Source organism: Triturus cristatus, chromosome 9 (assembly GCF_964204655.1).
Source record: "Triturus cristatus chromosome 9, aTriCri1.1, whole genome shotgun sequence".
In the NCBI taxonomy this organism is placed as follows: domain Eukaryota; kingdom Metazoa; phylum Chordata; class Amphibia; order Caudata; family Salamandridae; genus Triturus; species Triturus cristatus.
The window spans coordinates 495,445,625-495,472,336 of record NC_140592.1 but is presented as its reverse complement, the minus strand read 5'-3'; the positions used below and the strand labels follow the sequence as shown (position 1 = coordinate 495,472,336).

The window sequence follows — 26,712 nt, the reverse complement described above, 5'->3', positions numbered from 1 at the left end:
CTTTTATAATGATTAAAGGCAGCAGAGGCTGAAGTCCCCTGGCCCCTCTAGTGAAAGAAAGGGAGGTGGCTTGAGATGTTTTCCGAGCATGTGTTCCGGGAAAGCACGCTGCTGGGAGGGAGTGGTATCTGAAGGAATCGTTACACTGCATAGCCTGTCTTGAGGGGGGCTTAATTTGTTTAAAAAAAATACATATATATATATGTAGGACCTCAAAGGAGACGGAAGGGGGCACACTGACATGGGGTGGGGAGGGAGGGGGGGGGGGGCCGCATGGGCTGGAAGTTCATTCGCCCGGATATTGGCTGGTAACAATGTAGGTGAAGTATCCTCTTTGACGGGGGGGGTAGCGGGGCTTGTACTGAGTTGATGCTATGAAAACAATAAAAAATGTTTAAAAAAAAAAAAAAATGTAGGACCTCAAAGGATTATTTGGGAGCAAGTCAGCGGTACTGCTGAATGTTGGGTTTGCAACTACCAAGGCTATCTAGTTTTGAATCTCCTGTGTGCTTTTTCGTTCCATCACCGTACACTTCCTGTCCCTTTATCTTACTCTTGCAGCTACTTTCCATCCATGCCTTCTCTCTTTTTCAGTGTTTACCTTTATTTCTCTTCCTACGCCCTTCTCCCTTCTCTTACTCTCCCTCTTGCTCTGGGTCTCATTCAGATTATGAAAAATAAGTACCCCTCCCCAAAAATGAGCACCAAGAGGTATAGCTCTGCTTCCTGAGGTCTGCACCTTTACAGGCATTGTTCTGTTGTCTATGGTCTGCAGTGAAAGATGTCTGTTGTAAAAGGTGTGGGTTAAAAAGCACTGTGCGACAGCAGCCCCTAGACAGCAGAGTTATAACCAAATCTGTGTATCACTTCAGGCATAACTGCTCCCTATGGTCTGCATTAACCCCTTCGCCGCGGCAGGAATTCCGCCGCGGCGCTGGGGGGGTTTGGGGGCAGTTGCGGTGCCGCTGTGCTTGTGACGGAACCACTCCGTCATGAGTCACGGGCGAGCTGTGTTCATGAAGGAGTGGTTCCGTCACGACTCCGCCCACTGCGCTAATCGCCCGCACAGGCGGGGAATTAGCGCCGCGTGGGCGGAGCGGCCGCCAACGGCCGCAGCATGACGGAACCACTCCATCATGAGCACACGGCGCCCGTGGCTCATGACGGAGTGGTTCCGTCATGAGCACGGAACGGGTTAAAACATTCCCAAGGAAGGATCTGTTGCCTGGATTTTACATGAACACAAACATAGCTATGCCTTCTGTATTTTGCATCACTGAAGACGTGGACAAACACAGGCACAATACAACATCTAGTAAGGCTTGATATACAGAGCGGCTGGACTCAGCATAAAAGGTTGAAACTTAGGCGTTTGGTGCCCTGGATATGATATTCTGATTAAAAGGACATCGCTGCATTGATTTAGTTTTGCTCTTTCGGACATCCTTGCCATTGACTGGATAGACTGGACTAGTAAACATACTAATCGAACCTAGGCAGTATGTACTGGATTCATCCTTTACTTCTGCATCTTTTTGGTCAGACCCTCTGGTGGAAGACTAAGTAACCAGCAGGGATTCTGACGATACCCCCTACCACTCACCTAAATATAGATACGAGTGGTCCCGATGAAGGTGGATGTGATTTGCTTATCCCACCGAAACATGCGTGAGCTGGTTGTTTTGTATTCCTAACCAACAACACAAATACAGATATTTCCTAAACTGTTCTCTCCGGTATCGTTATCGGTGTATGCTTTAGTGGTTGAGGAGGTTATGTTTGATATGTGAGTGTGAGAATGTTTTGCTGTGCATGAGGTCAGAATGGTTGTGTGGTTAGATATAAGGGGTATACTATATGTCAGCATTGACAAATGTTTTATTATATATGTATAGTTCCTAAATTTGTTTTAGTATGATAGGATAAATGTTTGATGTATCACAATGTGAAAGAGTTGCACACTTGCACTTATGAATAAGTTGTGGCATTACAACCATGTTTTCAACTTTGTATAATAAGATGATCTAATTGCAATAATATGAACACGTTTTCAAATAGTTCTAAAACATAATAAAAGTGCAAATATTAGCATGTCTGTGTTTTTGATTTAACACAATTCAGTTACGGACAGCCCATAGAGCTCCAGCCAGCCTATAGAAAAGCCATACAAGTCGGTGGGAGTAGGTCTAAATTTCTTTTTGCATCATCACAGCCATGGGTCTTTAATAGACTTTGAGCAGGCACTGTGTTGCTATCTATAGTCTACATAAGCACAGACAATGTTCAAGTATCAATCAATCAAACAAACTTTATTGGGTTTTTTGAAAAAAAACATAAAAGTCAAGTTAAATTAAAAACCATCAATGTACATCATATAAAAGATTAATAACAGTACAGGACATCTAACACAGCCCCGTAAATTGCAGAATTACTAAAAAGGTCTATTACACAAACCGGTAAATTCATAAATAAAAAGGTCTCATCAAACCACAGTGGCCAAAATTCCCCCTCCTAGGTTAATCACAACTAGATCTGAGCCTGACCTCAGGCCTTAAAAAACTAAGGACATATAATCCTGAGTTGCTTGACAGCATTTGTAGAAAAATAAAAGCGGGTCTAACCTGCCTAAAATTTGCCTTTTTTAAAATAGGGAGGATGTAGGACTTTCTTGGTACCTCATAAAAGCTACAAAACATTAAAAAATGCTTCATATCCTGTGGAGACTTACTGTCGCAGCAACAGGGTAGGAGACTCTGATGTTTATGCACCCCTCACGGGTGGTCCAGGAGATAATGAAGAAGATCCAGTCTCTACAATCTGCATCAACATAGACATGCTTATACTCTATCTCCTAACGACATAAACAGAAGCATAATGTTGTCTACAGATTGTATAAGCAGTAAGTTTGAGATGACTCTGTGTCATCAGAGGAATAGTAAAGCCCAAATGGTTCTTCTATAAACCATTTTAATCTACAAATTTAGTACATCTGTTTCAAATTAGGTCGTCCAGGCTTCATTTACCAGAATACAGGGGTCATTAAATTAAATCAATGGGCTGGACCATGACCCACAATGAGATTGAATCATAAGCAAAAATATATCTACATGGACATAGTTCTGCCATTTATGGTCTGCATCAACCTTACCTCAGCTATATGGTCCCCGTTCCCTACCCTTTGCCTGTTCTCCCATCTGTTGTCCTAGATTTCCCGTACTATCTATGACCCCATATTATATCAACCAGGGCAAAGCTCTTTTTTCTCAGGCACGAGCCTCTAAAATACGTGTAACCCTATGGGTAGCCCTGATGTATGACACTTTGTAAGATGAGTATCCTAGTGGCTATTGTAGGTGAAGCTTGCAAGAGCTGTGTAACATGAGCCATAGCTCTGTATTCTCGTACAATGCATGTAGCATTGGGAATTGCTCTGTGTGACTTAAGAGGCAACTTTGCTGTCAGAAGGCTGAGGCAGTGCAATTTGTGCAATTTGAGAGCTGAAGTCTACTTCACTAAAATCTGTGTAGCATGAAAAATCTATATTTTGAATTAGGTCTGACCTAGTAAGGTCTGAACAGCTTGAGGTACAGCAGTGTTGCCACCCGAGGCCTGATTCTGTAAAGTAGGTGTGTCCAGCGGTTAACCCGGTTGTTTAATGTGAGGGCCTTTAAGATCTGTGTAACCTGAGGATAGCTCTGTTGTCTGAAGCCTGAACCTGTGAAATCTGTGTAACCTGAGGTTAGCTCTAGTGTCTGAAGTTTGGGCCTGTAAGATCTGTGTAACCCAAATATAGCCCTGCTGCTGTCTGAGCCTTGGACTTGTCAGATGTGTGCATGCTGAAACTCCACTGTGTCCTGCAGGATCTTTTAACTCAAGTGGTAGAGCTGAGCTAGTTATGCTGGATTTATATTGAATTACTTGGTATCCTCATGTAATGGGAGTAAATATGCACTGCCCTGTAGATCACTTGTGGAATTTGTAGCTAGTGCCAACATAACCTAGTGTTCTAGTGATTAGACATGCCTGCTGTACCCTTGTTCCTGGCGTGGGCAGTGGCTAATTTGTAAGAAAACATATGTGCCGAAGCTCTCGTCAGGAGGCAGCTTGCACCAGCCCATTTCTCCTGTTAACGCCGCCTAAAACAGAACCCACTACACACCATGAAAGTGGGGAGATGATGTGGTGTGAGGGCCAGAGCGGCTGACTTCGGTGCTGAAGAGCCAGGTTCAAGTCTCAACGTTGGCTCAACATCCTGTGATTCTGGCCAAATCACTTAACCCCCCCCCCTGCCTAACATAAATGAATGAGTATAGTGCCGTTGTTGATGATTAAGTGCTGGTGCAGAGCACCAGAAACCACCTGCTTAAATTAAACACTGGGCTTGGGCCTTCAGGGCTGGACTAGGCAACAAAAAACAATCTTTCTCTTCTTCCTGTCAGAACTCTTTCTCTCTACCTCCCTCCCTTCCTCCCTTTCATGTGCAGCCCCACTGTCCCTTCTGAGATTAACCCCGGAGACCTAGGAAAAGTGACAGAGGCACCAACAGCTGCCTAGGTTTCAAAACCTTCCGCCAGTGGTTCCAGCCCACCATGGAAACGCCCAGTGGAGTAAGAGGCCAGTCTCACCCTGTGTGCCCTCTCTGCCTTCCTGTCTGGTGTGATCTGTAGGGCGGGATGCTGAATTCGAACATATGGCAACTAAACATCTGAAGTCTGGATTGTCCACCGGCGAAGAATATTCTCAGCTACCATAAATTACAGATTTCTGTTCAGTCTTTGAAATTACTCTGCCTACAGGTGTTCCATGTTGTGTATTAATACAGATATCGATCGTACCATCTCTCATTCGGCTTCTTTGCACTGCAGGCAGCTCTGACCCACGGTACAGGATCATAAATGACGGCACAACTTCCAGACCGTAATCGGAATCAGTTCCTGACGCTGACTCGGGGTGGCACAGACGGAGGATGGGCCTGGGGCGTTCCAGGAGCATGTCCATGTTAAGGCTTAGGTCTTCTTTGCTCCCTTTTTGCAACGCCATCCCTTTTTGGGCCAGATGCCATGACTTTGGGGGTAGATCTATCACCGACGCAGCTGCCAGCGAAGAACTTCAACATCTCAGCATCAAAATCCAGGCAGTGCCGGGGCCCGGCGTTACTATTGTTCCTCTGATCTCATTTTGACAGCTTGATACTTTTGTATGCACACCCATCCCAGGGGTATTCCATTCATTCTCAAATCTCCCATTAGCTCAAGTGACTTAAATTCAAGAACTTTGGGGCCCATTAGGATGTACATCCTTCCCCGCCCGCTATCCATTCCCCCCCTGCCATATTAGTATGGCGGGGGGTACCGTGGCGGACAGGAAGACCGGGCGGAAAAGGTTTTAATATGCAGGCGGGAGGCAGCCTTTCGCCGCCACGGAAAGGCATGCAGAGTTTAAAGTTAGGGACCCGTTGCGGGCCCCAGGATGTTTGGGGGGAGCACATGGGGGTGCATGCACAACATGGTAGGCACCGCCCGGTGCCTGGTACACACAACATGCATTTTTGGCATTGCGGCGGGTGATGGTGAAAGCACCGCCCGCCATGTTAAAAATGCAGGATGCGCCCGCCAGTGTGGTGGGCACATCCTATTCACCCCCACGGGACCGCCGCACTTATGGCGGGCGGTCCCTTTTTACGTCAGGATGGCGGGTGGACAAAGTCCGCCCGCCATCCTAATGATGCCCTTTGTGTTTTTTTCCAAAAGTAACAGTTGAAACATCGATTTAATCGAATCATTTATGTTCAAACGCACATTGTTTGAAGAAGGAGCGTTTCTATTCATTTCCTAAAATCAATCATTTGCATTTTGGGAACCTTTTGTGGTAAACCCCATTGCTTCTCTCCGTTTGTCTTACTTCCTCGTCATTCTTTCCTCCCCTTCCATCTGTTTTATGTGTTATTTTTTTTTTACTGAAGGTCCTTACCTCGGCACTCTATTTTAACAATGCTGTCCCCTCTTCTTTTCCAAGCCATTATTTTATACTTTTTGGTCTCCCAACTCCTTCCCTTTCATGAGTTGTCCCTCTTCAATATTTCTGTTTTCGTTTTTCATCATTTAGCCTCACAGCTTTTCAACTTTGCTTCTGATAATAATAACTTTTTTTCATAGCACGAAACACCTCACTTCTGACGACTGTAAGCACTGCACATTAAAGATATAACTATTACTCACTTCATGATACTATCTTTACCCAAACAGAATGGCCTCTTTTAACATAACATGAAAGGCTGAGTCTTCCTTGTTCTCTGAATAGGTGAGTCTTCAATGCCTCTCTCTGGGTAAAAATCAAAAGGTATGAAACATGGTCTAACCAGGATAAAAGTCTCATACCCGAGCACTAAAAAAACGTATAATTTGGGGAGAAATATTCTAAGAGGCAACTTTAGCTCTTGGCCAGCATGAAGGTATTTTAAATAGTATCCCTGTCATTTCCTGTTCCAGTGCAGTGGTTCTTTACATTTTAACTTATATGGACCCCCCCCCCCACACTTAATCATTACTGGGACCTGGGGACACCAATGGATCATTACTGGAACCTGGGGACCCCCACTGAGTAATTAGTGAAATCCAGGAGCCCTGGCCTAAGCATACACAATAGTTTGAACGGCAAAACAATACATAAAAAATACAGCAACAAAAGCATTCAGCAAAACAATATACAAATGATGATATATTTTATTTACTCACAAATCTAAAAAATCTAAATTTGAATGGTAAAGTTGGACCATTTCTAAATTCAACTGGGGCCACTAATCATCCATACTGCATTCTATTTGATGCACTTGCACTGCTCCCATGAAGAATGCTGGCTTAATTTTTTAGCTTCCAATTTTAAATTCCTTGATATTTTCAGATTTGATTTTACATTTTCAATTATACATTTTGCTGCTTTATGTGTGTATATATATATATATATATATATATATATATATATATATATATATATATATATAAGTTAAGAATCACTGGTCCAGTAGATAACGGGCATCAATCAAGTCTGATCAGGAGAGGGAAATCTGGCCTGGATTAGGGTTTTGAACTGCTAGAAAACTTTATCTATGGATACATTCAGTGCCTATATTTGTACCACTCTCAGGTGGTGATGCCTGCACTCATTTTGTGGGATGAGGTAATATTTTTCTTCATTAGACTTTGACCCAGAGCAAGAAAGAAAAAGGCAGAAAAGGGAAACAGAAGGAATTAGAGAAAGCGAGAAAAGCAATGACAGAGGGACCAAATAGAGATTAAAAGGAACCTGCAAGAGGGAGATAAGAAAACACTGTGATATGGTGGAAGAAGAAGGTATGAAAGTGAATAAGGGCTAGGAGCCTTAGTATTCAATCCAGGTATTTGGCAGCGCTGGCACCTACACTTTTTTTTGTTTTTTTTACAAATTGAGCAAAGGTTTAGAATCTGTGTTGTGAAGATTTCTCTTTCCTAAATAGTTTGCAGTTTGTTCTTTGGCGCTATAGTAGAGTTTACTTTCCTTCCGGAAACTGGCAGAAAGTTACTTCGCACTTTAGCAGCAAACGAATTTTCTACTGTGAATTGGCAGAGGAGTTTTTGCTCACTTTGGAAATTAGCAACCCTGTTCTGTCCTTTTGGAAGGTGGCAGAGTTCGTTTTTGGTACTTAAGACAGGTGTGTCCAAGATTCGCCTCATTTACATAGGTCCCTAGAAAGTACTGCTCTGTAGACATAAAAAGTGCTTGACACATTGGAAAGCTGTAGAAAGCTCAGCCTCCACTTATGGTGGTATTTAGCAAATGTGCCCAATTCCTCTATCAAGGCCTTAGACCTGGTCCATATTTGGCACCATCTGTTTAGGAACAAGTAGATCATTCCTATCTCTGGCCTGTGTCTCATTATTAAGGTCGCAGGCCTCTAGGTGCTACATTGTGAAGAAGGCTCATTATTTTGCAAACTGGAGAGAAATATTGAGAGCAGACATCAAAGCTTAATAACAGTTATGTGTATTTTTACAGTGTATATATATATAAGGGAGGTTATCCTGGCATCTGAAGAGGTACAATGTGGCTCTGGCTGGGGACTCTTTGAAAAGCCAGGTTTTCAGTTTTTGTGGAAATCAAGGACTGAGTTGGTGGTTCTGATGTGCAGGGGTGCTCAGTCCGGGTATTGGGAGAACGTGCGCCTGTTGGCTCAAGTTCTCCAATTGCAGGGGTCATGGGCAAGCAGGAGGTAGGCCGAGCGGTGGTTTCTGGCAGGGATGTGGAATCAGATGCGGCTGATCTTTTATACAGGCCTTGATTAAACAGAGTTTTGTATGTGTATTTGAGGTGATTGCAGAGTGTGCGCTTATGGACCCCGTAGAGGTTTTAAGATGTGTGGAGATGTGAGTGATGGGTGAGTGTGAGTGTGAGCTTAACTGGTGAATTTCAGATGACGTGGAGTCTGTTGGTGAGATGTGTGAAGATGCAGACGTAGATTGTATTTGTGTAGTCCAGCTTTCTGGTGACCAGCGCCTGTGTGATGGTTCCACAAGCAAATAACACGGAGGCAGGTCCAGTAATACCTCCATCCGTCTTCTGGTTTCAAGGGGATAAACCACACATGCTGCAGCAAGTTAAAGCCACAGCTGTGAGCTGTGAAGTCGTCAACGTCCCTTGGCTTGGGGAGACTGTATCCAAAGCGGGTGCAAGCATTCCCCTAGAGTGGGAGTGCTTGCTGGACAAAACCAGCTTTTTAGTGATCATAGTAATAACTTTTTTATAGCGCTCCACACCACACCTGCTGTCTCTAAGCACTTTGGATAATAAAAGTGACTATGATCAAATGTATATGCTTGTTTTAATGACCACAGAAAACTGGGATCCTGAGTTTATATTGGAGTAAACAACAGACTCATCCCTTTCTGTGTCTGAAAAGGCTAATTTCTCTCAGAGTTCGAAAATAGTTCAGTAACGGTCATCAAGAAAGTCGGCAGATATTTTGTGCATGGGGAAAGGCAAACTCTCCCTCTCTTGGCTCTAATATACTTTTCTGACTCTTGCAGAGGTAAAGTAATGGAAGCACCACCCAAGGAAGTCCACTTGGCGCACAAAGCTAAACATATAGCCCTCAGCGGTTGAAACTACAATCTGAAAGGTCATTGAAAAGTTCAAGCGCAGTCCATTCGCATGTATGACCATGGGACGGATTTAGTCGGCTACCCATTCCCACCACACATGGATAAACATTCCAAGTCATCACAGCGATCAATAATTGCATTGGTTCACACAAACTTTAATATTACAACAAAAGAAGTGCATTACAGCAATTGTTACTCCATCCTCTTCGAATGAAAAATTAAAATTACTGCTAGGACGCATTGGTACCCACCAATCATTATCACCTGGAAGTACGATCTTACTCATTCTCCTCCTCTCTTTCAATTGCAAATTATTTTATCCACCACCTCCTGTAGTTTCATATACAACTACACAATTTTCATGAACTTTAAAACATTTGTGAAGTCGTTTTTTGGGGGGGGGGAAAAACAACAGCAGGGCAAACTTTCCGCTGAGTGGAGGTGTGCAAAAAAATAAGATAGAAAGAAACAGTAAGAAAACACTTGTAAAATGGTTTTGCAAGGAAATCCCCTAAAAATATACTTTATGCAGAAATAATTTCTTGCATGTAAACTTCATTGACTCTTCATAGTGTGCCACCCTTCTTAGCTGATGTTTGAAGCTTCACTCACCTCAAATAAGCGGTAAATGAAGTTCAAACTTCGCCTTCAATAGTCAAATAAAGTTGGCAGACTGCCCCTTTCATAAAAGCAGAGGAAGTTTCCAAACGTTTTCGACCTTGCCCCGGTCAAAGTTTTGCGACCCCATCCCACTGGCATTGAGGGATTCTTGTCTCTGGTTGTCCTACCAAAAAGTGCGTCATCCCGTGTCTTTGCTGCTAAGGCCAAATAGCAGTATGATGGAAATGTCATGCCCTGGGTGGAGGCTGTGTGCGCTGGGCATTGAGTGGTGGCTTTTACGCATTGCCCCTCAAAGCCGCAAGTCAAGTGCCGCTGATGCTGCATATGCATTAACTTCACAGGATTTGCTACAAAAAAGGTGCTTACAATACACAACGTGCACACCCCTAATGCTAGCGTAAAAGCATTTACTTTCAGTCTACTTGAAAAGCCCCAGTAAACTGAAAACATGCTACTTTCAGAAGGAAATTCTACACCTAACTTTTTAGTTCTATAATAACCATTGTCACATCAACACCACAAAAGCCTTCTGGTATTAGATCATTCTACGGAAGTGAAATAAACCTTCAGGGAGACCAAACAAAGGACATGTCATGTCTCAGTAAACTATATGCATCCCAGAAATCTAGCCAACGTTTAGGGTACATCAGAAACAAGTTTGAGCATTTTAAGTAGAACTCTACAAAAATCTCAACTGTCCTAATTCAAGCTGTGTCTCAACACGTGATCTCTTTTCCTTATCCCTGATTTTTCAGTGTAGGTTTGTGTTCCTCAACTATTGTCTAAACTGTGGTTCTTCACCTTTTGAGTTCTGTGTATTGCCACTTATTCATTGGTAGAATTAGGATCCATACTGAATCATATTGGAATCCCGGGACCACCACTGAGTCAATATTGAAATCCGATGACCCTGGCCTAAGCAAGTTCAACAATACATTCATCAAACAAATACAGAAATGATTCGATGTTTTATTTACTTTACAAACAAATGCAAAAAAAAAAAACATTTTATATGTAATGGGAAGGGTTACGTTTTTTAAAATTCAAGTGAGACCCCCCTTCATCCATACCATAGTCTGTTGTATGCCTCCCATGGTTCAATCAATGGATACACCTTCATTTTTTGCTTCCAATTTCAATTTTTTCCACTCTAACAGAACATTTTAAAATCTTACATTTTACATCTTCCTTCTTTTCTTATGTAAACTAAATGTTATTTAATTTTCTAAGCAGTTGGTGACCAATTGAGTAGGTGTTACGGACCCCAACAACTGGTCTACAAATATATATATATATATATATATAGGACTTTATTCCATGTATCACAGTTTCTTTTACCCAATCGGCGAGAACTCAGCCTTTGTGACTGATCAGTTTGAGACATACAAATTTAGTGCATTAGATAAAATGTATAGAATCACAGAATTGTATTTTTTTAAAGAATGGTCTATTAATTGAATGTGCGAATTTTTATCTGCATTTAATGAAAATAAATGAATATGTGAATTTTAAAGAAGTCCCTCCTTCACTGACTTGTGTCTTTTCTTTCTCTCTTCTTCCTCCTGCCTTCCTACTTGGGCACACCCAGAAGAACACACTATGGAAGGTGAGTGCCCATGTGCAACCTCTTTTTGCTTAGCTGTAGCCGCAGGTAGTGGCCGGCGCTGCTTAGCCTGTAATAGGATCGGGCCAGTGACTCCTAAAACTGTGTACATTTGGAAGGGATTTGGTGTGAGTGAAGATGACACCATTTCTTGTTCAGTTTTAATGAACAGTCTGTGGCAGTGCTACGAAAAGCTTCTGCGATAGCTGAAGTGTCCTGTGAAGGAGGAACTTAGACACAGCTCTCAGTAAGCCTTGTAGGTGGTGGGCGAACTGAGGTGGTAAGTCGTAGGAACAACTGAGCCTATTGAAACTCAGTGGGAGGCACACATATATTGCTTTCCTAAATATGACATCTCTGTGAACTTTCAACAATAGATACGTCCTGGAAAACCATATACATGCCGATTTTTTTTAGGATATCCACAAAAGATATATTTACATACATTTAATCCAAATAGAACTCATCGGCAATCATGAAAGTCTGTTATTGAGCCAGCCCTTCAAAGTCTGCGTTACATAACCCAGCCCTAAAATATACCACAAGCTACAAACAATGCCTGTGCTTGCTTTATTCGGCACCGTTTCTAAAAAATGCTTATCTTGGAGTTTGGCATGAATGTAGACTGATAAACACCATCCAGACATTGAATGGCGGGACATCTCTGAAGTTAATCACTAATCTTTCTTAGGGTCTTTATCTTTCTGTTGGGTTGGCTTCCTTTTCTTTTTCTCTGCTTACGAAACCCTCCTACACTTATGAGTCGCATACGCATACACACACTCATGCACACACACACATACACACGCATATCACAGATCAATCTGAGATGGGAAAGCTCCTTGCTTGTTAGTGGACCGAGGCTCGTCTATAAGACTCTCGGATGCTCCCTATCTAAATTTCTGTCAAATTGCTCTCTGAATGGGAAGAAGCACAACAGAAGCACAAAAAGCCACTCCAGTTTTAGTGTATTGCTGGTTTATTTTCATGCTGGATTGAAGCAACACGTTAAGACCTGAAAGGGTCTTGGTCATATTCTGATGTGACCAAGAACCTTTCTGGTCGAAACACATTGCATGTGCTTCTTCACACGCAAAGAGAGAAAATGAACACTCCCACCAAACAATCTATTTATTTATTCATTTCGTTGGAGTGTCCAGTGTGTGTGTGTGTGTGTGTGTGTGTGTGTGTGTATATATATATATATAACTTTTATTTGGTATGAGAGTCGACTTTCTTAAGAAGATTCCAGTCGATTTCAGTTTCAACTTGAAATTGGCTTCTAATTATGGTATTTTGTGTAGCAGTCTAGTGTTCCAGTTAATATGTCTTAAAGCAGCAGAAATTGCATTTACATAGATAGTCTAAGTTCCCAGAATCCACATGCCACAACATGACACAGTAGAAACCATTTGCTATTTGTCTTCATTAGGCTTTGGTAACCAGCTCTATTACTCACAAATTATGTCCCTTAAGTTATGTTGCTATCTGCAAGGTGTTTTCCCATGTTGAGTTTATCAGATTGACTCTAGGACCGTGTTAGGGTACCTCACTTATTAACTGGCTCTATAAGGACAGAAGAGCTATCTTAGGTTTTAATTGTGCCCTCTTCTTAGGGAAGGAATCTGAATTTTCCGAGCTATTGGCAATAAATAATGGATCCATGCGGCACCATGGCACCTAATACAATCCTGTGCCTCCTTTAGCAGTTCGGATCTCGGGAATTTATTCCTATTGGTATCACTGTGACATAAGACTACAACTCGTGTAATGAACTGGCATGTTATGTGAAAATACAGAATTAAGGATATTCCAGTGTCAAAGTCTTGTTTGGTCACCAGAGAAATATTTTCTTTGAAATCACCAGTGGTTGTGTTAAAGATTGTTTTTGCTTTGAGTTTGGAGTTTCCGGAAACATTTTGCAGGGCAAGGCCTATGTTTGAGGTGAAATGAAGGATTTGTTTTTTTCTCCTTTGATTGAGCTATGTCAGCACCAGGACCCCATAATCCTCGAGGAGACACCCTAGGTACATATGCTCTTGCAAGAAGTACATGGGGTCTGGCAGGAAGCACTGACTTGAGCCAGACAGTCTGCAACATTTCGAGTGTGTTTAGACCTGAGGTGCAGGAAGGCTCCAATACTCATTAGAAGGCTGAGTGCACGTTGTGAGTTGAGGCATTGCGCTTTTCAACTATTTGCTATTGTAGTGAAGTGATTTAGGAGCCTCTGGGATTTATTTCGGCCGTACAATTAGAACGGTTTTTCCTACAGACTTCCTGTAATTTGTTTCAACTTCGTTTTCTATGTGAATTTTCGCAAATTATGCAAAGCATGTTTTTAAAAACATAGAGAAAAGTTACACTACAAACAGTTTGTGGGAGATAGACACCACAAAAAGCCCGTTTATGGGTATAATTAAAAAAATCCTTTTGTGAAAAAAGTTTCCCCACAAAAGAGATTTGAAGATTGCTAAATTCGTACAAGCTTACCAGTGGAGTTGTAAAGTTTGCCCCCCAGTCCTACATTTCCTGAACTAATGAGGTGTTCAGTGAGGATGAGAGGGGTGCGCAAAGTTGTCTTTTTTCAACAATCATGAGGTTTCGCAGACAAGGTCGGACTGGCTTATAGAGTAGTCAAGCAGTGTCCGACGGGCTGATTTCGCAGGTCAGTGTTTGGGTCGGTTTTTGGGCTATTTGTGGGCCTGTTTTATGGGCTGCTGGGCCGTTTTTGTTTTGTATTTTTGCTGTAGATTCCTCGGATATTAAAACAATCATTGTCTGCAGCAATCTCTTATCCACCCACCGATCCATATCCTACAAAACACCATGCAGCGTTTCTTTACACTTTCAAAACTGCCCCAGTTTGCAAATATGGGCGGCTTTTTTAGATTTCTAAATTCACGTATTCACGTATTCCTGTGCCTATTGTCTGTTCTAGCTGATCCTGTTCTCAGAAAACTCTTCCGCTCTACGAAGGTTGCTACATTCACGTTAATATCATGACTTTTTAGACTATTTGTGTTGCACACACCCTTATTTACATTTTTTTATTTGTTGTGTCCACCAAGCAAACTCTACAGAAAATCATTTTGGAGTCAATCTAAGTGATAGAATAGGGTGTAAATACCTCTCTTGTAAATACGGTTTGGGCACGGTATCAGGTCATTTTATCCTCTTGATTCCAACTGTTCCAACTTGCACTGGGAAATAAAGTGTAAAAAGGTTTTTCGTTTTTTTTTGCTTCATCTTCCTATCATTGCAGTGTTTTGTCTGTGCAATTTCCTCCAGAAGTACTTGCCGACAATTGAGCATTTAAAAACTTGGAAGACACGGTAGCCTGGCAAAACCTGTGATGCTCGCTGTTAAACCAGGTGCAAGCACATGATTTGTCAGATTTACACTATTAGCAGAACTTGGAATGAGGCCATGACTGTTTCTCAGCTGCGTTATTCCAATGTGCATCGCCAATTTCTGCAAAAAGTTTTTCTTACAAATAAAAAGGCTGCGCACATTTTCAAGTTTGGCTGTGTTGGATTAGAGTAAAAAAGGTCTTGCATGCAGTGAAAATGTAAAGGTAAAAGTAAATGGGGAAACGATTGCAACCCTCTCCATGGACAGACATTGAAACTTCTCAAAACTTCACCCTACTGTCAAAAAATCTTTGCTCAGCTCTAGTTTTAGTACCACTCACTCTCAAAATGGCTCAGCAGTTGCTCGCATTGTCTTTTCTGCTTTGGGTCTGTGTGGCCCTGGCAATTGTAACTTTAAGATTCACCTCTAAACAAGCATTGGCATAGCCAATAGGTCTCGCCTTTGGGACCTTATAAGTGTTTAGCCATGCAACAGTTGCATAACTAAATACTTATAAGGTCCCAAAAGCGAGACCTATTGGCTATGCCAAGCGGCCGTGCGGCCGCAAAAGTGATCGCGATCAAACATCAAAGCGGCCGCAAAAGTGAAAGTAATCGCGGCAAAGCACGGCGCGCACATGCACTGTAGTTCTAGGCTGGCCTGGTAGCACTTTTTGGAGCCCTCTCAATAAGTCTCGCCAGACCAGCGCATGCGCTGGGTCAGGCGAGACATAAAAACAGCCACCTCAGAGTTCCTCATCTATTTGTGGCCTTATCTTCTTGCCTCATTTTCTTCAAGGCACCCTTCTACTTCATTCAGTCCCACATTTTCCACACTGGGCAACCCCTCAGAGTGTTTAGGTCTGGTGTTTGCCAGGACATTTTGATTTTACTAAAATAAATGTATTCTATACATACTTAAAGGGGGTTTCAACCTTTAGTCTGCTTTAGTGGCATACCCGCTTTGCTCTTCTCCACGGCTGCATATGGCATGGGGCAATGGGACAGCCCACTTCAGCCACTGATTCCTTCCTCTGTGAGGGAGGGCATTATTCCAATGAGCAATGCATGACAGACAGACAAAGTAGTACCTTTCAGTACAAGGTATTAGTTCGTCATTGTGTGAATATAATACATTTTATAAACAATACATTTTATAAAGTTTAACAGCTACCTCAGAGGTGTCCCGGCACTGACACAGTCAGGCAAGAGAAATAGGATGTGAGGGGTCTAGCATTGGCTGAATACCCATGTCTTTGGTGCTTTTCTGAACTCGATTTAGATTGGATTAAGCGAAGTCTGTCCGGAAGGGAGTTCCATAATCTGGTCGTCACCACCGTAAAGGTTCTACCACCAATGCGGGACATCGCAAATTGCAGTAGGCACAGCAGATTCTGGGAAACCGATCTTATAGAGCGTTTTGTTAATAGGGGTTGATAGGGAATGTGTATTATTTAAATGCATAAGTTTATAAACCTATTTTTTAAAATTAATTTTGCTAACCTTGTGATGACCTGGGAGCTTCACAGATACTGCTATCAGGATCCTGCTTCCTCTTGCAGTATTTTGCACTGTGTACACCCACTACTTCCAGCCGTCATGTTTGAGAATGGGCCCATTCTAAGATGGTCATCGCTTGCAAATAGCGATGCAACATCTTTGAATGTTTTTGCAAAACTCTAAAGACATCTACCTGGGCATGCACATGGATGGGCGACAACGTTATTTTAAAACTTTATTACAAAACTATTCGATAACAGCCTCCTGTGCACATGCATATGAATGCATGTATGGGCGGCTATTTAAAAAATATATTTTTCGAATAAAAACGTACAAAAACATTAGAAATATTGTTAAAACCAATTGGAGTGGCAGACATCACCAGACTTATTGATTTTTGTGAAACTTGTTTTATAAGCGCTGAAGTGTACCTAACCTTTAGCTCACAGGGCACATTTGCAGACCCCCAGGAAGGAGCAACACTGTCTATAAGGAGGTCACAAAATGCAATCAGCCTCACACATAGCAACATTGTAATGTGTACTGTTGAAACAATACGTATGATAGAGATTTTGATGCATCAGCTGTTCTTGTGGTATGTGCACAAACTTGGACTGCTTGCAGTGCTCATTTTTTACAAAGTAGGTGCAGGGGGGCAAGCATTTCTTGAGACGCGTCAACAGTACTGCAGATTGCTGAATATAAAGGCTGCCTGGGCTTGATTCCACAGCATGGATTTTTCTTCTACCACTCTACCATTCTTGCCTCTTTATCTCTCTCCTGCAGGTTCTTTTTCATGCCTGTTTTCTTCCTTCATCACTCTTTTCCTATCTTTTGCTTGGGCCTCCTTTCATCCTTTTCTGAAATGCTGGCTCCTTTTCTGCTCAAAGCCTTAGGATGAAAAACAAGTCCTAATCCTAAACAAATGAGTGCAGATGTCCAACGCCTGCAACTACCGACCCAAATTTAGCACCGGCTGCGTGACAAAGCTGGCTCATACCCTACCGGTTATAAATATATGTTTTGAGTCACCTACGAGTGAAAGATAAGTTGTCACAAGAAGGAAAAGCAGACAGGAAGCACGTGTATTACACCTTACTCCAAATAATACTGTCTCTGAGCTGGTTGCTTGAGGCCTCTTTTTAGCCCCACCGTGCCCTAGATACACTGTGTTGACCTGTCACTTCTATCCAGCGGGCATTTAGACTTCCACTTAGTGAAGTTGAAAAAACACAGTGAATCTTAGAGTCATGCAATGGCGCCCAGCTTCCTGCCAGCAGCATTGATTATCCGTCCCCCAGACAAGTGCTGCACTTGGAATATCTTAGAACTGTTTGGGTTCCCTGAAGTCTGAGCACGTCTGAACGAGGTCTTCTGAACAAGAGGACCTACCGAACCCAAAGGCACTAAACAACAAGCAGTGCTTAATTTGTGCAGGCGGTTGCTGGTGATGGGCACCTACACTGAGTTTTGGGAACAGGGACTTAATTTACATCATCAGATTCTGACCCGAATGAAGAGAGAGAACTGCAGAAAAAGAGACAAAAGGAAAGAGAAATGGAAAAATGAGAAAACAGTGACTAAAGGAGAAGGCAGGGATGAGACTGTTGCTTCAGGAGGGAGAGAAGGAGACAGAGTCCAGGATCATGGAAGAAAGAGGCATGAGGAGGACGCAAGACTAAACAGCGTTGGTATCCAGCAACCCCAGCATGCAGCAGTGCCGGTAGTGGGCTCCCAAGAAAAACTTCAGAGCCCCACACTTATTTTTTTTTTAAAGAAATTAAATGCTGACAGTAATAGTCTACGTCTAAGAGATATTTGGGGCTTCTAAATGAGACAACAAGGGACTGAAGGTGGCCTTCACATAAAATAGTATTGTGTGCAAAACAAACTTAATGCGTAATAAGCGCAGAACATATTCTCCAGCTGGAACCTGGGCCCTGCGAGGAAGGGTTTTAAATCTTCTACAAAGGAGAGGAGTGGAGCCGACTGCGGATGACATCCCGGGCTGATGCTTGAATCTCTAAGAGCACATTAATTTGACCTTCTCTCGTCTAAGCATTGAGGTAAATGCTTTTATACTTATGTCGAGGTGAACTGAATGATCAAGAGCTTTAATAGGCTTAAATGAATATAATTAATAGCAAAGCAAAATGCTGGTTAGAGTCACATTATTGATGGGTTAAGATCGACCTGCAACAATATCAACTCCACAATATCAGCTTGCACTATAGCATCAAGATAAACACGTGTGATGTTAGAGCAGTAAGTTTACACTTTAATGTATTTACTTAATTGTATAGCGATCTATAATTTGGAATTAATATTCTTCCAGGACGATATTTTTGTAGTTCGTATTGTGAAATACAACCAATTAGTGATATAAATCCAATTTTAATAATGAGACCGAATTTTGAATATATTACATGGCCATAGAGAACATGTTCCTTCTAAAAAATAGTAACAAAGGTTCTTTTTCCACTCTCACTCACACTTGAAAAAAAACCATTATAAAAGTTTGACATCAATTTGCTAGCCAGACATGTAAGCATGCCTGGCATTCTGTATTGATGAGTCTTAACGAGACTTTCCCATTTAAAATTGCTTGCCTTTGCAAGAATATCTAAGCAAAGACATTTTTTTTAAAAGGTCAGCTATAATCAGCTGACCTTTACTTAACCTGCGACCCAGGTTTATCCACAAGAGGTACAAATTTAATCAGGGTTGGCTGTGGATTGGAGTCAGAGAGTCTCCCAGACCCTGAAGTTGTATGGTCTACCTACCCCTATCCAGCGTGAGTCTGCAAGTGTTCTATGTGAACAAAAATGTTGAGTATTAGGGTAGAGGCAGTACGGTGGACCTGTCAAGTAGGGTTGTGCAAAACTGCAAAACAGTTTTTTCAAATGTGTGCGAAAATTACATGAAAGTTTGTGAAATGTGATTGCTGGTATTTTTTAAGCCTGGGCAAAACACTACGCTACGCTCGCGTAGTTTGCGAAGTTTGCGTTACTTCGCACTACGCGAATTGCACGTAGCACAGTGCAAACATGCGTAGCGTAGCATTGCAAAGTGCAGCGGTCATTTTTTGCTTGCTCGCGGTCCTCAACATCGAGTTGGCGACCGCGAGCAAGCAAAATGACATCCCGGCGAGACTTTTTCCTTGTTCGCGATCAGCAACATCAAGTTGCCGATCGCGAGCATGTAAAATGAACATCCCGGTGAGATTCTCAACGCGAGGAGGTCAGGTTTCTCATTGTGAGTGGTCGCGTATGCTCGCAACTGCTCGCGATGAGAAACTACCAGTCCGCGTTGAGAAATCTGCAGCTCGTGTAAAAATCTAATCGAGCAGCAGTAAACTACAGCTAGCACTGTGCAAGATGCCGTTTTCAATGATTGCACAGTGCCGGATACTTGTCCGCACTGTGCAATCATTGAAAACTACATCTTGCACAGTGCCAACAGGGTACTACGCAGTTCGCGAAGTGCTACGTGTAGCTCGAGAAGTGCACATTGCGTAGCTTTGCGTAGTGCAACTTCGCAAACTACGCCCAGGATTAGTATTTTTGAGACAATTGAGCACGAGGCTTTATCTCGCTTTCTAAAATCATGTTAGATGCCAGTAGGAGACAGGCTAGGCAAAAAATGGTTTTACTAATGTCACAAGACATTTTCTGTTTGAACCAGTCTCCCCGGGCTAAAAAGCGAGCACCATTTTGCACCCATGAAATCCAGTGAAATACACACAACCTTAAAAAAAAGTGATTTGCATGACATTTCAAGGATGACGGAAAATGTTGCCAGAGTGGTTGTGATTTTCCTGTGTCACTTGTTTGCAGAGTGATGACAGAGCTCATGGATGATGCACCTGACGTGCCTGATGCTGCATAACACAATCATTACACAAAAATATCAATACACACTCTGGAATATTATTTAAAGTGCAATAATACAATGATGGCAGTCTAAGCCTCTTTCGTTAAACATTAGCAAGACAGTAAGTTTAAAACGTTCATGTTTGTGCCCTATTTTGTTGAGGTGGACGAGTTTGTGTCTTTGTAATGGTTACAGGCTTCCCAATTATGGATAATGCACGCAGTAACCTCCTGGAATAAACAATCCTAAATTATAGGGTAGTTCAAATTGGAAGGGGTTTGGACTAGTTCCCACCCCCACGGACTGCTAATAGAAGCACAGATGAACTTTACCATCCAGTCCAATGATCTCGCCATCAAGGGGTTAAGGAGTCTGTTGGCTTTGGGACCTCAGCATAATCCAACAGTATGAGGGTAGGCCCCTAATGTGATACGGTGACAAACTTCTGACACCCAGACTAAACACTGTTGGGGGCCCATGCTCACACCCCACTGAAAAAAGGTTATGGCAGCGCAAGGCGGTGTCGTAGACGGTGAGGTGGAGTCCCCACACTTAAGGTTGGTTGATGGTGTGGGGTACGTACATGCAAGGCACAATCCCAAGTTCTGGAGTCAGCTGCACTGAGGTTTGCAATTCCTTGTGGAACAGTTCTGCCCAACCTTTAGAAGGGATTTGAAGCAATATGGCTGGTTCTTCTGTGGCTTTCTCCACTGACCGGGGATTTCCTCTGTAGCAGTATTATAGCAGACAACCTTCCTTGTTGTGGTATGATCTTCAGGCTTAGTCCCAGCCTCAGGGAGAAACACAACTCACCAACCAAGTAGCCCCACAGGTTAGCTGCAGAATTAGCGAATATTTTCCCGAGTGGAGGTTCAGATTTTGGCAATTTTGCCAAAAATCCATTGTAAATCAAGTCTAAAGTGGGCTTTAACAATTTGGTGTGTGCTGATCAGGTGGGTTGTGGCTTTGCAGGCTTTCCCTTACTCAAAGAAGGTCAGATGTGTATCCCACAGTGCTGCATATGTTCCAGCTTTCATTTTGGCGACCGGAACATGTTTTTCATCATCAGACTTTTACCCAGTAAAAGAGACGTAATTCAGAAAATGGAGAAAGAATTAGGAAGATAAAAGGAAGCAGTGTCAAAGAGAGAAAGCAGGGAAGAAAGAGAACCTGCAAGAATAAGACCGAGAGGAAGTGTGAGTAGTAGAAGAAAGAAGCATGTGGTGAATCAAGTCTAGGTAGCCTTGCTGTTTGGCAACCCTAAAATTCATTAGCACTGGTGATAGGTTCCTAACAAAACCTTTGGGCCCCTGCACTAATATTTAACCCTCTCAATAACAAGTTGAAGGGGAAACGTGTTCTCTCCCTTGCTCTGGTAGCAGCCTGGGACTCTGCTTTACAGAAGGAGGGTCCATTGCTCGGGAGTCCCGTGGATTTGGGATATTTATACGCGGACAATCACAGGAGAACTTGCCTGCAAAAATATGAAACATCAGCAATGGGCATCAGATATAAACAGCCACAGACACTGAAATAGCTGCTTCAAAGGCATTTCACGTTGGTATCCGTTGATTTTCAGGTGTGAACCTAAAGAAATTGAGGGGCTTCTTTACAAGAGCTTATCGCTCCCAAAACATCATTGTTATGATGTTCTGGTGGCAATAAGCCCTTTGCCTATTTACAGGGTTACGTTAAGGCACTTAGCACGGTTTAGCGCTGCCTTTTGAATAAGACACCCTTTTCACAATGCATTTAGCTTGAAAGGCGCGGGCAGTGGGTGTTTCGGTGGGCGTTCCACTGTAACACCCATTGCTTTTTGACGCTGCTCCTTATTTACAAGGGTGGCGTAAATATGGGGCAGCGCCAAAAATAGGACCAGGGAAAACCTGGTGTTAACCTGGCGAAATGCGGAGAAAGTATGAATTTCTCCTCGTTTTTGCTGTTTTCTATGTGTACTGCATTTTTAAGCACACATAGAAACAGCTAACCGAAAGTCGTGATTGTTCATGTGCAGGAAGGTGTCCCTTCGTGCTCATAAACAATCATTAAAAAAATGACGAGTTGCAACTTCTATGTATGCTACATAAAGTTGCACACATAGAAGTTACACATCTCCATTACTGATTGTTTATGTGTAGGAAGGGTTCCTGCACGTTCCTGAAGAGGAACAATCATTCCCTGGAACACAGGCACCCTTGCACTATGGTGCAAGGGTGCCTGCGTTGGCGCTAGGCAGCGATATTTAGCACCTGCGCTAGGGAACATGTAGGGGTGCACCGTGTTCTTGTAAATACAGTTCATTTCTGCACCGGGAAATTGTCAGTCCGGTGTTAGCAATCTTGGCTTAACGCTGTGCTCCAACAGTTTCCTTGAAAATATGCCCCTGAGTGTTTTGTGCAGTATAATTTGGTGCCTGTATCATCAATGGAAGTCACCCCAGCTTAGAGGGTCAAGGGTGTGTCCTGTGAATTTGTGTTCCTACAAAGACACTTGTTGACCATGGGGGTTAAAATGGTATGGGGGTTCTGTAGGCAGTGGAGGGTGCCTCCTACTGTACCACAAAGACACAAGGAAACGCCTTTTGCCTATTTCAACTGTGTGCCTCTCAGGATTCATTCTGGGCATTATTAGAAAGAGGAGGTTCTAGACTGCGGCTCTGTGTGGTTCAGAGCACCTTAAGATTTTCAGGGCCTTATTTACAAACTTTTGACACACTGTACCACAGCAGGCCTTCCTGTTGCGCTGCCATGCGTCAAAAGATAAGGGCAGGAATGTGTTGTTTCAACAAGATTGCATCATGGTGGAAGGGTGCACACATTGCAAGGATGATTGGTTTTGTGCAGGAAGCAACACCTTCCTGCACAAAAACAATAATTGATAGCATTTTCCTCTTATTTTGCGTGAAGCAGAATGCAGCATGCATAGAAAGAGGTAAAAAAAAAGAGGACAAATAAAAGTATTTCTCCTTGTTGTGCCTCTTCTATGACTCCCCCGGGGAGGCGTACAAATCTGACGCATTCCCAGGTTTACGATTCCTCGTAAATCTGGGAATGCAACAGATTCCATAGGTGTTGCGCGGGCCACCTAGAGCAACACCCATGTAACGCCCCTTTCACCCAGTGTTCTGTGTGAAAGGGGCACATATTTACAAGGCCATGAAAAGTCACAAAGTGGCTTTTCATGGCCTTGTACATAAGCTGCGGCACATTGCTCCACTGGAGCTGTTGCGCCAGCCTACAGAAACCCCAGTAACACGATGCTCACACCCTAACTACTATTGTTGGCGTGTGACCTTGAGCAGTCCACTCCCTTTTATTGACTCCCTTCCAGCCACGCCTGGCCAGAGGATGTGGTGTAACTACATCCTGGTGGTTGGGCAGATAGTAGGACCACTAACCTGCTGCATCCGTCTCCAACTCAGTCCTTGATTAATCAGAGTTCAGTTCACATGACAAGCATAGCCCATGAGCCGCTGGCTGGGCTGCAAATTGGGACAGAAGTTCTATCAATGGTATTGACTCTGTGCCAGCAGATCACGTACAGTAGAGTGGTTGCCTGGATTTTCTTGTTGGCTTCTCTCCAAGTTCTGTGGGCTTTGATCCTCCGGCTCGTTTGGCTTGGGATCAAATTCATTGCCTTCCAGTCAGTTGGTATCTTCTTCATATGAGCCTTGAGGAGGGGTGAGTGGCAGATTCTCAATTCTTTTGAACCACAAGATGTTCCTAGATATGACTTCATGGTCTTTTGTGACTCTTGGTGCCATCACTTCTGACAACAGTCCACGTTCCAGGCTCAAATTTTGTGCTGAACTTCCACCCTGGCTCCCGGACTCTGATGATCACCTTGTCACCAGGCATCAGGGAGCGGTCCTTTGCCTGCCTGTTTTGGCTGGCGAGAGTGTTGCATTGGTCACAACACTCCTGGGTCCCTTGACTGTCGTAGGGAGGTGGCGTCCAACCTGGGCACGGCGGGATGGAGTCTCGACGGGGTCCATTGAACATCAGGGTCCATGGTACTTGGTGAGTTGTACAATGAGGGGTACTCCAATACTCCCTCAAAAATGATTGTAGATGGCGCTCGGGGTTAGCCTGTTCAGCGGTAACGATGCGCAGAGGCATGTTCATGGTGCGAATAAATCTTTCGACCTCCCCTTTGGCCTGCTCCCCACTTGGGTATAATGCGGTGATGGTGTATTCCCAGTCGGTCTAGGAGGTTTTGAAATTCGGCTCCATGGAACAGTGGTCCGTTATCCCTCTTGATTTCGCAGGGCAAGCCGAAGAAAGCGAATGTCTTCTCGAGGACTGGGGCCACGTGCACGAAGGCCAGTGATTCAATTATCTCTACCACATTATGTATGTCGAATATGTGTCCATTAGGACGAGGGCTGTCCTCCCATCTGGGGAGCTGCCAATGTCCATGCTGAGTTTACTCCAGGGGGTGGTGCAGGGGTTTTCCGTAATCACTGGCGCTGGTCATTCCGGTGCCTCTATTATCTGGCATGCTGGGCACTTCCGCACAAAATCTTCCACTAGCTCCTCCAGGCCGGGGAACCATATTTTCACCCACATCCTCGCCTTTATCTTTGTGGTGCCTTGGTGTCCTCCTTTGGCTAACGCCATCACATGGTTTTCTCAGTGCCTTAGGAGTTACGATGCAAGATCCGTGCAGGAGTACCCCGTCTGGGGAGGTGCTGAATTCATCTTGTATTCTCCACATCTTAACCCAGTCCTCTTTCTCTTATCCTAGCCAATCATTGGTGTCCCGCCGGAGTCTCGCCAGGTCCCGCTTAGAACTGCTGCTCACACCTGCACAATGGCAGGATCTGCATCCGCTGCCTCTTTGATGTCTTCCAAGCATAAGACTTGGGGGCAGGCAGCCGTCGAGATAATCCTGACATAATCCTCCACGTTTTCATTGCAGTCTTGATGGCCGGGTATTTCAGGATGGCGTGACAGGAAGTCTGGGAGGTTCTCCGAACGGGACGGTAGACCACTTCCATCCTGTAGTGTTGTAACTGAATGGCCCACCTCTCAATCCGCGGAGGCGGGTGGGGGTGGCTGACCCACAAAAGAGTGGGACCAGCTGGTGGTGGTCTGTGATTACCTTGAAGGGCTGGCCACGTAGCTATAGGGGGGGGAAGTGTCCTCAAGCTCAATTGATCATAAGGGCCTCCCGCTCAACTTGAGCATGCCATGTCTCCGTTGGTGTCAATGGTTTGCTGGGGAATGCCTGTGGGACCCAGCGACCTGGTTCCTGCTCTTGGGCGGGAATAGCCTCCAACCCAAAGGGGCTGACTGCGACCAACATTTCCGTCTGCTTTTCTGGGTCAAAGTAGACCAGTGTGGTGTTGTCAAGAAGGGGCTCTTTTATCTTCTGGAACACGTCTTCTTCCCGGCACCCCCACATCTATTTTGTATCCGCCTTCATGAGAGATCTCAAGGGTTCAGCGAGCGTAGCCAGGTCTGGGATGAACCTCTCAGAGTAGGCCATCCCTAAGAAGCTTCTTACTTCCTGGACAGTGACAGGTGCAGACGCACGCTTTATGGCTATGGATTTTCAGGGGTTGATTTGTATCCCCTCGTGATTGAAGACACCCAAAGAACTCAAGAGACGGCTAAAAGAAGAAGCATTTGTCCTTAAGCAACATCACCCCCGTGTTCGTTGAGGTGTCTCAGGGTGGTCTTTAGGTGCTTATGGTGTTCGGCAGCTATTGATGAATGGATCAAAATGTCATTGCTGACATTCAGGACACCCGGTAGTCCTGACAGGGTTTCACGTACTCCATTTTGAAATACTTCAGCGGCCGATGAGATGCTAAAGTTGAGGCGCTTCTACCAGAGTTGAGGTCCAGCTTCAAGAACCAGCTGGAGCCATTCACATCTGCCACAATTTCGTTCATGGTGGGAGTCATGTGCCGCTCAGTTCTGATGGCATGGTTCAGTAGCCGCATGTCAATGCATAAGAGGATTTTTCCTGGTTGCTTGAGTTTCTCTGCAATGACTATTTATGAGACCCAGGGGGTGGGTCCCGAGACCTTTTCAAATATGCCTTGTTCCTCAAATCTTTCAAGCTAATTTTCCACCAGGGGACGTTGATGGAAAGGGACGCGACGGTTTCTGAGTGCCACTGGCACAATCGATGGGTCACTGTGTAATTTCACTGGAGGACGTTTGAGGCAACGTAGTCCCTGGAACTACTCTGCAAACTAGTCCAGCAGTTTGTCGACTTGGTGTGACTTCACCCTCTTGGCGAAGGACCCAAGGCAAGGTCCTCTGCTGTGTGGCAGCTTCTGAGCATATCTGATTCCTGGTCACCTCTTGCTCTTCGGATTGCACCGGCACTGATGTCCGTTCATGGAGGGGTAGCTGCGTTTTGCTAACGCACGATAATATTTTGTCATGGGATGGTTCCAGGAGGGGCTTGGGTCTAATACAGTTGTATTGTTGTACTCCCATCATGTTGACGGAGGCCCCTGTATCAATTACTGCCTTCACTTCGGATCCTGCTATTCGGATAACACATGTGGCCTCCTGTGGTGTTTTAGTTCCCTTGTAAATGAGATGAGGAACATTTCCTGTTCTTCCTCTTCTTTGGGGGAGGAATCTTCCACATGGTGGCTTGGTGTTGCTGA

General features: G+C 43.8%; 1 protein-coding gene across 2 annotated transcripts in view; it reads left to right on the top strand.

Moving 5' to 3' along the window:
• Nucleotides 1–26,712, top strand: part of NRXN2 (neurexin 2) — a 2,164,206-nt gene that overhangs the window by 595,664 nt on the left and 1,541,830 nt on the right. For both annotated transcript variants that reach the window (XM_085625468.1, XM_085625469.1), the window contains exon 4: nucleotides 11,344–11,361. In XM_085625468.1, coding sequence (XP_085481594.1) covers nucleotides 11,344–11,361 — 18 coding nt within the window. The remainder of the gene's footprint in view (nucleotides 1–11,343; nucleotides 11,362–26,712) is intronic.